Raw genomic sequence first — 9,738 nt, 5'->3', positions numbered from 1 at the left:
TTAAGTTTACCAGGGTGTTACCGCGTCGGTGATCGAATTTCGGAATTCTTCGCGGTCATCGGCGGTTGTCCCATCCCTATTGTTCGGATAATAAACGCAAAAATGACCACAAATACGGACGAGCGAAACTTCAGATCCATCTACTACGAAAAATGCCAAATAAACAGCGTAGAGGAACAAAAGTCGCTAAACAAATTACTACAGGATGACATCCGCAACCTCAGCAAGCTCAAGCAGTTCTGCATGAACTACACGGTGCCGAACAACAATAGGAGCTATCTGTGGGCTCTGGTCATGGGTATTCTTCCGCTCCACAAAGCGTCCACGTCGTATATACGCGACCAGAGGCGCGAAATGTACGAAGATCTGCTGCGAGCTGTAACTGTGCTCCGATGTACCGATCATAAGAAGAAGGAGCAGGTCATGCACACCATGTGGCTGATGGAGTCCAATCGACTATGGCATGGCAATACTACTGCCAGTCTCCAGGCCGATGACATGCATTTTATAGAGATTGTGCGCACGTTGCTGCAAATATTCAACGACGACGTGGAAACCTACTGGATAGCAAAGGGATTTTACAAGTACACCCGTGAGCTGAAGAAGGAGTGTGTCAAGCTGAAGGAGCAGACGCAGAATATGCTGAAGCGCGAAGATCTGTCCTTGCTCAAGTGAGATTGCATATGGTTAGTCCGGTACTGCAACTGATTCCCTTCTATTACTTCTTATAGTCACCTGGAGCTTCTGGGCCTGTTTGATGCCAACTCAACGCTGGTGGATAACTGGTACATAACTTGCTTTGCTGGTATCATCTGCACAACTGATTTGGTCAAGATATGGGACAAAGTCTGTGGAGGATCCCGAAAGATTGTTGTTTTCCTGTTTGTAGAACTAGTCAAGGACATAAGGTCCTTGATACTGAAGCAAACATCTTTAGCAGACGTCAAAAGACTGATAGAAACGGTAAGCAGGTATGGAAACCCTGTCTTAAGCCATAACTTATAAAAAATTCGCCTTAGGTGAAGGATCTCGACGGTGTTATTATCGTAAACAAGGCCATAAAATCGCTGCAAAACAACAGCAGCGAAGTCGAGTACACTCACTAAGTAAATCTACACTTTTATATTGGACATGTAAATAGCAAAATCAACTAAATGTATTTGAAGACCACGTCCTTCTTATCGCCCACCGTCTGCAGTTCCAGGGTCACGGGACACTGCATCCAGTAGGAGAGCAGCTCTTCCGTGTAGCCAATAAGGAAGTACATTTTTCGCGGGGTGATCGCCTGCCGAATAAGGGCCGCAATCCTAATAGTGTTGTGCTGCCGCTTGATAATGATCTCGGAGCAGACGAGGGCGTGCCAGGTGCCAGTGACAAACTTGCGGATGAACACATCCTCTATGGCGGTCTGGGACGGACGCAGGGCATCCTTCATCGTGGCTAAAAGAGGGGTGCCATCAATATTGTTGCTTAATAAACATTTCTCACAACTTACATGTGTTCCATGAGTTCCACGATTTGCGGTGGCCAATAAAATGCGGCGGATTGGCCATCTCATAGGTAAGCGGCCTGTTTCGCTTTGTGGTTATGCGGTATCGCCCAGATTGCACGCGACAGCACACGGAGCTGGTGTGGAATCCTGACCGGCTGAGCTGCTGCACCTCGGTCGCCACCTGGGGCACCAACTATGATGGATTGGCTTACTTAAGCATGGATTCTGTTTTAGTGTTGTTATTTAACTCACCTTTTTCAAGAAGTTCATTATTTTGCGGCAGGAACAATTTTGCGTCCAGCAACAGCTGATTGACGTGACGTAACGGTTCGCTAGAGATGGACAAATGTATAGATAAGCACGATATTATTGTTTTTAAAGGTGTAATGCTATATTTTTTATATATACTTCAAATAATGTTAGGGAAAGTAGACAACAACAAAAAACACGGACAATGCAATTTTAAATTGCATAAATCCTTTTTGTTTGGTTTTAAAAATTAAGTCTTTGATCTCGATAGATTGAAAATCGATTTTTATTTTAGTCCTAACGCGGGGCAGAGTTGTCAACAGTTGCTTGGCAAATGTAGCTTGCTTCAGTGCTTAAAACAGCTGAGCTTAGCTGATTAATAACATGGTGTATTTTTAAATTATTAAAACCATATTTTAAAGCTTCTTAAATAAATATAACAATATTTGTTATGACACCTTGTTTTGAAGAACTTTGACTTTACATTGAACTTGGTCAGAACTAGCTATAAAGTAGCTGAATCGGTAGTACTCGAGCGCTGAGCCTGCGCGCTTGGAAAATGGCTTAAACGCAGGCCATCTCGAACAAAGATCGAGGATCCCAGATCGAAAGGAACTACCTGTTGAAGCGACCTTGCAACAGGATTCTTCCAGAAGCAAAGCTGTATAGGTTTATTGTCAGAAACCCTGTTATCTGAATGCACTTATAGCTGAGGATACATTCAAAGTAATGACGCTGAACGAGAGCGACGCTACTCGCCTGGAGTTGACGCGCAACTTCCTGGAGCTGTCTCGAAATCCGGAAACATGCACCGCCCTGCGCAGCTCGGACTGCATCCAGCTTCTGGTTCAGATACTGCACGCCAACGACGAAGGCCTCTCCACGGCGAGGAAGTACGCCAGCCAAGCGCTGCACAACATCGTGCACAATAATCCGGAGGAGAAGGAGCGGCAGCGGGAGGTGAAGATGCTGCGTCTGCTGGACCAGATCCTCGACTACTGTAACTTTCTGCGCACCCAGTTGCAGAGCGGCGGTGAGGCCATCGCAGATGATGAGGATCGCCATCCGCTGGCCGCTATGAAGCTCCTGATGAAAGCCAGTTTCGATGAGGAGCACCGTCAGACTATGTGCGAACTGGGAGCCCTCAAGGCGATTCCCAATTTGGTCCACCTCGATCACGCGGTCCACGGACCGGCTACCGGTAGGGAACAGTGCAACGCCCTGAGGAGCTACGGCCTCATGGCCCTCACGAATCTCACCTTCGGAGACGAGAACGTCCATAACAAATCGTATCTGTGCGGTCAGCGGCAGTTCATGGAAGTGGTCATTGCGCAATTGAACACGGCTCCGGATGAACTGCTTCAGGTGCGTTTAATCTAGGAGATTAAGAAGAAGATCGCAATTTAATTACCTTTGATTTCTTCAGGTTCTCGCTGGTGTGCTTCGCAATCTCTCCTGGCGCGCGGACAAACATATGAAGACTATCTTCAACGAGCTGGGCACTGTGACCTCCTTGGCTCGAGCAGCCATGCAAAACAAAAACGAGAACACTCTTAAGGCCATACTTTCGGCCCTCTGGAATCTCTCGGCGCACTGCAGCACCAACAAGGCGGAGTTTTGTGCAGTAGACGGAGCACTGTCCTTTTTGGTGGGAATGCTTAGCTACGAGGGTCCGAGCAAAACTCTTAAGATCATCGAAAATGCCGGCGGCATTCTTCGAAATGTCTCGAGCCACATTGCGGTGTGTGAGCCGTACCGGCAAATCCTAAGACGGTTCAATTGCCTTGCCATTCTGCTGCAACAGTTGAAGTCGGAGAGCCTTACCGTGGTGAGCAACTCCTGCGGAACTCTGTGGAATCTCTCGGCGCGCTGTCCCGAGGACCAGCAATACCTCATTGACCACAATGCCATCCCGCTCTTGCGGGCCTTAATCAGCTCCAAGAACTCCATGATTGCGGAGGGCAGTGCCTCGGCCTTAAAAAATCTGGTGAACTTCAGGGCCACCCAGGAGCTTATGCCAAATGGTGATGGTGGATCCCTGCCACTAGACAAGGAAGCTGGCCATGGGGGTACGCTGCCACGGAGGTTCAGCTCACTTCGCCTAAGCTCAAATCCCACGGGATCGCTTAAAAAAGTGCGACCTTCAACAGTCAGCACAACTGGCTTTCTGAACAGAAAGTGTGAGAGCCGAGAGTCCATTTACTCGGGCAAATCCGATTCCACTAAATACTCAACCAAGTCGGAGGGAGCCAAGAATCCCTTCGAGATTGTTACACCCACAGAAGAGCAGCCCATTGACTACTCCATGAAATACATGGAGCACAAACCCAATAGCAGTAAGACCTTTGAGATCGACTTGGATCAGCCAACAGATTTCAGTGCTAGATATAAGGAGAGACGATCCGCTCAGACGGCACAGCCGGAGCTGAAGACGGAAACTAATGAGATTAGAAGTAAGGAATTGCAGCTTACCAAGTCCTCCTCGGCCACGGAGTTGCGCAATGGTCCTGGACTGGTGGCGGTTTCAGCAGCTAAGCAGAAAATTGCCACCGAGGCGGAGACGGAAACTGCAGAGCGGCCAATAAACTACTGTGAGGAAGGAACTCCTGGCAGCTTCAGTCGTTTCGACTCGCTCAACAGCCTCACAGAGAAACCGGAGAAATGCATGGCGCCGAAAACTCCAACGAAACCTGCTGTTCTACCAATACAAGCAGACGGAAATACGCCCCAAAACATCGATTCCGCATTAGAAACTCCACTAATGTTTTCGCGTCGCAGCTCTATGGACTCATTAGTGGGCGACGACGAAACTGTTGCCTGTGAGGACAATGGATCCGTGATCAGTGAATACAGTCGGATGCAGAGTGGTGTAATCTCCCCATCAGAGCTGCCTGATTCACCCACTCAGAGTATGCCTCAATCTCCGAGAAGGAATAGGAAAGTGACTACACAAAATAACTTAGATACACCGGAACAGAAGCCCAACACTGTATTTGAGGACAAGCTGAACAGATTCCACGTGGAGCACACGCCTGCCACCTTCTCCTGCGCCACCAGCCTAAGTAATCTGAGCATGATGGACGACTCCAATGCAAACGCCGTTCGAGATCAGCGTGGAAATGACATGAACGGCAATGGGGATGCTCCTCGTAGCTATTGCACGGAGGACACTCCCGCCGTGCTTTCCAAAGCGCCAAGCAATAGCGATCTCTCCATTTTGTCCATTCCGAATGACTTAAATGCGAATGAGGCGCAGCCAGTGCCTGCGCCTCGAGCTGATGTTCCCGGAATGGACACTCGGATGCCGGCAGAAGATGCAATCTCTAAGATGCGCTGCGGTGGCAATGCATTGCCCAGTTATCTGCCAGTGTCGGATGAAATGAGCAAGTACTATGTCGAGGACAGTCCCTGCACGTTTTCGGTCATCTCGGGACTTTCTCATCTCACAGTTGGCTCTGCCAAGGCTGGGCCTGTTCTGAAGCTTCCCATGCGGACTGCAGAAGAGGCGCAGGCACCCAAACTTCCTCCCAGGCGCAGTGCAGTTCAGGGAGAGGCAGAGCCGCGTTTACCGCCGAAGAAGAGCGACTCACTAAGCTCACTCTCCATGGACTCGGATGACGACTGCAATCTCCTAAGTCAGGTTAGAAAACTTCACTTTCATTTCACTGATATATTTCACTTTATAAACATTTTCTGAGACGCTCAAAAACAAGTGTCTTGGGGATAAGGAATCGTAATGTAGATATTGCAAACTCTTACACTCGAAATTATTAAAGTTGTTCCCCCTTTTCTTAAGGCCATTGCTGCGGGAAGCTGCCGACCTCAACCCAGTGGTGCCAGTACCAGTTCCAGCCTGGCAAACGCTAGTACCAGCACTCTATGCAGGGAAAATGGGCAGTCGAAGGAGCAGACCGAGGATGGCGATAAACCGAACTACAGCTCAGATGACTCGCTAGACGACGACGACGATGACGCACGGTCCAAGTCGCTTTTTGAGCAGTGCATTCTTAGTGGCATGCATAAGTCCAACGACGCCTTGGAGTCGGAGGGTGAGCCGCCGGGGCAGCGTCAGGAGATCAGTGCCCGGGATCGATTTGTCAGTAACCAGGTGCGCCAGATTGAGTCCATGTTAGCTGGACGTCAGCACTAGCAGCGGATGATTGGTTAATTGAGAAGCGCATGCATTTGTTTAGTGGCTTTTAATCTTGTCTACGCAATAATATTCTCACGGTCTCAATTTTCCTATAGTTCAGATTAAAAATTTGCACTTAAATTTAACTCTCCAACACGTGTAATATTATGTTTACCCTTCCACGAAAAAATTAAGGAAACTAAAAAGGGTGATAAGAAATTTGATACAGTCGCGGTATACATATAAATAAAAGTTGGGATCAACTGAGGTCCGGGAAACTCTTAACATGATGCTATAATGAACTAGCTCGACGGACTAGGGAGCTCAGTAGAAACGTTTTCGCGCGTTGCGATCCTTGAAGTAGGAGATAGCGAAGATAGCCACTGCAGCCGCCACGACCACCACGAAGAGGAGGATGAAGAAGATCTTGGCGTTAGACATTCCTGGCTTGGGATCTTCTTTATGCTCGCGCGGGGGCTCGAATGTCTTGGCATTCGGTATGATATTGGAGCGCCGTATAATCTCATCGTGCTGCGAACAAGAAATAAAGTTGAGGGTTATTGAAACAAGAAGGTAAAGCTGGTTTTTAGTAATATGATATAAATAATAATATAACATCTTTACCGAGTCATATAAAGATTAATACGATTTGAAATTAAACAGTGTGTTTGACGCCAGCTGCTAAATTATTACAAGTTTTTAGCAATTAAAAACATGCTATTTATACATATACGCAGATATTGTCCACTTTCGGGTTCTTTGCACTCCTTATCGCTGTAGCAGACAATTGAGATATTGAAATTAAGTCCGCTTTCGGGTTCTTTGCACTCCTTATCGGTTTAGCAGACAATTGAGTAAAGCTTTCTCCCCTCCGAGGTTTGCGAAACAAATTTGAACTTACATTTACGTTCGAGTCCAGGTCATAGAACTTAAAGCTGTGGATGTCGTGATTATCGGACAGATCACCCGTCGTGGCTGACATGCCGAAGTGGTAGCCCGTGGGTAGCTCCACGTTGGCCACTACAAAGCAGCTCTTCCATTCGTTGCGGTTTTCCAGGTCTGTGGACACCGACAGAATGTCGTTTTCATATCGAATGCTAACCAGCGTCTCATACTCCACATTGCGGAATCGAACTTCGCAGCCGGCCAGCTGAGTATGCGTTCCATCGCGATCGTGGTCGTAGCTCCAGCTGCCATTGTTGACCATGGCGCTGAGATAAGGATGTTGATGCTACCAAGGATATAAGATTAATACAGGTATTTTCAAAGCCTTGCGGTTCATACATTGTGTGGACCATTGTGATTGCTGTATGTGTCTAGGATGATGGCCAGTCCGGAGAAGTGATCCTTGCTGCCAAAGACCGGTCCGGTTTGCATGCGCTCCTTTGTGTACCAAATGGCAAATCCGTCACCAAACAGTTCAGTTCCCTTGCCGTGCACCTTGAAGCCCACGTGCACCTCCCAATTGCGAGTCATTACGGGCTTTGGAAAAAACAACAAGCATAAAACATCAAGCGCCGCGGGGAGAGACCAGCCCTCCTGCTTACCGAGTAGTTCCAAAGTGCACCGCTCTTGGACTGCAAGTCCGGCGTCAGTCTTATATAGTTGCTGGTCACCATCGTGTTACCCAGGAAGTCCCAGTGTGGCAGGATCACGCCTACGCCTGTATGGGAGCTCAAGCCACGTATACTCCATATCATCAGGATCAGTAACCAATTACCCACCTTGGAATGGACGCACTAGACTGTGCTCCCGCTTCATGTAGTCCGGCTCCCTGGGCATATCTTCGCCGAGCACCGCAAACGGGGCGACGAGGAGCGCCAGCAGAGCCAGGGAACGGTGTGCGCGCGTCGGTTTGGTCATGGCTGCATTCGGTGGCCCACTTGGATAAAACTACATACACGGAAAATAATATTTGCAGACTATTTTTTTTCGCCGGCGTATTAGTGGTGGGCAGCCGTGAGTCACTTACTGTGACTAGCAACTATCGGTGGCTCATCGATTCTAAGTCACGTTGCAATGCTGAAGTGTTATCGAAACTGACTATCAGCCGTTATCGGGGATTACTATCAAATTTAAATAGTTAAATTTATCTTTATTCGGTTTAGGAAATATCACATTAGATATTTCCTTAATATTTGTAACCAGTTAACACCTAATAAATGTAAAATAAGTGACATATTTTATATTTTATTGTAAGCATAACATAATGTATTTGAAAATAAATAATTTGGATTAGTTATAAAGTAGTAAATACTTTGAGGTATTTGTGTATGGTTATCTTTGACAATAAATGTGGCACAATTTGGCAGACTGCAAATACGCTGCGGAAGTGCAGCTAAGACTGTAAAATTGATGAATGCAAATTATTGTTTTGGACAGTTTCCCCCCATTTTGGCGCATAATTCGCGCGTCCAACCAGTTTGCATATTAATAGCTTTCGATCGGATTACAACGCCAACAACGACGAACAGCCCGTTTGTCATGGTGCGAGTCGTTTTTATGGCTTATTGCACACGCACATTGGCGCCTTCACGCCTCGGGTCTTGCGGCGCATGGATCTCAGCTGGTGGAAATCGAGCAGGAAAACCAGTTCCAGTGCGCCAAGAGTGCACTCCTCGGCGTGCGTTAGGCGGCGCCTTTGGGGGTCATTGTCAAGGTCGCTGGTCGTGAGAATGTGCGACTTATAATGCAAATGCGGCAGGAACTTTGGCATGCAGCTTCATCGAACACCGTTTCGGATTCGGAATTATAATGATGCGATTCAAATGCACATTTGGGCACAATTAGACGTGCGCGGCTAACGGTGCAAGATGTGTCACCTGGGAAAGGCGGCACAGGTTGCTTCCTCAACACGCCGCTAATTGGCATATAACGTGCCTAATTATATCAGTCATTTATGAAATCATTTCACTTTTCACCTCCCTCGAGCAAAAACAACTGCACAGCTGCCTTTATCGAGCCAGTTTCCGCTGAGCTTATACTTTTTTTCTCCGACCGCCTCATTCGTTCTTGTCGCCCCGCGATATTTGACTCACCTGTGCCGGATCGACTTCCTCATGGTTTCGGGGAGTGAGATATGGCGGTTATTTTCGTTTTCGGGGAGTGGCAGCCCAAAAGCTCCCTAATGAAAGTTGGGGATGATTAATGATAAATGGTTATGTCGAGTTTCCCAACAGGATGTGGCCATTATCATGCTTAGAACATCGCGTCAGCTGGTTATTTTTAGCATACCTGAGAAGATCGAAGCTGGCAATTAGTAGTCCGCTTAAAAGCTCATTTATAAACTACAGCTATCGGCTGTCATGTGCGGACAAGTTGAGGCCCAAACAAGCAGCACTTTTCAAATCCAATTCCTCAAAGTGGCAATAACCCGGGCCCTGGTCAAGACAGGCCAAATCTGAGGCCGCTCGGTGATTGATAACCTGCTGCCGTATCTGGCCGAATCAAAGAAAGCCAATCCGCAATCCCAATACACTGGCGCAAGGCAATTGGCTAATTGATTCAGCATAAATCAATGGCAATCAACAATTAGCCGCATTAATTGCCTCGCTTACAGCAATTGTATCTGAACTTGACCCTCTCGCCGTGGAGTGAAGACAATGCAAAAACCGAAGAGAACAGAACGGAAGGCCACTTAGACAATGCCCAAATACCCTGGCTAAATGGCTGATCGTAGATCACGGAGTCGACTGCAGGGGATTACCCTGTATCACGCTTGGTAGTTTCAAGTTATAAGAGGTATCTAAAACTAAGTTAAGTATTAGCAGAACATTTTCTATTAAGTAGCTTAACATTTACATTCTATACGTATAATTTATATGTGAATATTGATAATCTTACGAAACAATATATAACTATTTAT

General features: G+C 47.2%; 4 protein-coding genes across 4 annotated transcripts; 2 read left to right on the top strand and 2 right to left on the bottom strand.

Annotated features, from left to right (window-relative positions):
- The first annotated feature begins 33 nt into the window (after window positions 1-33).
- On the top strand, window positions 34-1,118 carry LOC6555021 (TBC1 domain family member 7). The gene is made up of 3 exons (XM_001981997.3): window positions 34-671; window positions 732-963; window positions 1,020-1,118. Exons 1-3 carry the CDS (start codon window positions 103-105, stop codon window positions 1,104-1,106), a joined length of 888 nt encoding a protein of 295 aa, XP_001982033.1. The 5' UTR covers window positions 34-102; the 3' UTR covers window positions 1,107-1,118.
- Window positions 1,103-1,842, bottom strand: LOC6555020 (28S ribosomal protein S24, mitochondrial). The gene is made up of 3 exons (XM_001981996.3): window positions 1,745-1,842; window positions 1,496-1,685; window positions 1,103-1,440 (listed from the first exon to the last, which is right to left on the bottom strand). Exons 1-3 carry the CDS (start codon window positions 1,760-1,762, stop codon window positions 1,151-1,153), a joined length of 498 nt encoding a protein of 165 aa, XP_001982032.1. The 5' UTR covers window positions 1,763-1,842; the 3' UTR covers window positions 1,103-1,150.
- Window positions 1,843-2,240: 398 nt separating this feature from the next.
- On the top strand, window positions 2,241-6,019 carry LOC6555019 (adenomatous polyposis coli homolog). The gene is made up of 3 exons (XM_001981995.3): window positions 2,241-3,106; window positions 3,168-5,381; window positions 5,538-6,019. Exons 1-3 carry the CDS (start codon window positions 2,471-2,473, stop codon window positions 5,889-5,891), a joined length of 3,204 nt encoding a protein of 1,067 aa, XP_001982031.1. The 5' UTR covers window positions 2,241-2,470; the 3' UTR covers window positions 5,892-6,019.
- LOC6555018 (vesicular integral-membrane protein VIP36) lies at window positions 5,926-7,881 on the bottom strand. Its single transcript, XM_001981994.3, has 5 exons — window positions 7,598-7,881; window positions 7,421-7,536; window positions 7,158-7,355; window positions 6,775-7,104; window positions 5,926-6,404 (listed from the first exon to the last, which is right to left on the bottom strand). The coding sequence occupies exons 1-5, from the start codon at window positions 7,734-7,736 to the stop codon at window positions 6,198-6,200; spliced, it is 990 nt and encodes a 329-aa protein (XP_001982030.1). The 5' UTR covers window positions 7,737-7,881; the 3' UTR covers window positions 5,926-6,197.
- Window positions 7,882-9,738: the final 1,857 nt, after the last annotated feature.

The sequence above is a fragment of the Drosophila erecta genome, unplaced genomic scaffold (assembly GCF_003286155.1).
Source record: "Drosophila erecta strain 14021-0224.00,06,07 unplaced genomic scaffold, DereRS2 tig00000000-arrow-pilon, whole genome shotgun sequence".
NCBI classification, from domain to species: domain Eukaryota; kingdom Metazoa; phylum Arthropoda; class Insecta; order Diptera; family Drosophilidae; genus Drosophila; species Drosophila erecta.
This window is presented reverse-complemented; position numbering and strand designations above follow the sequence as displayed.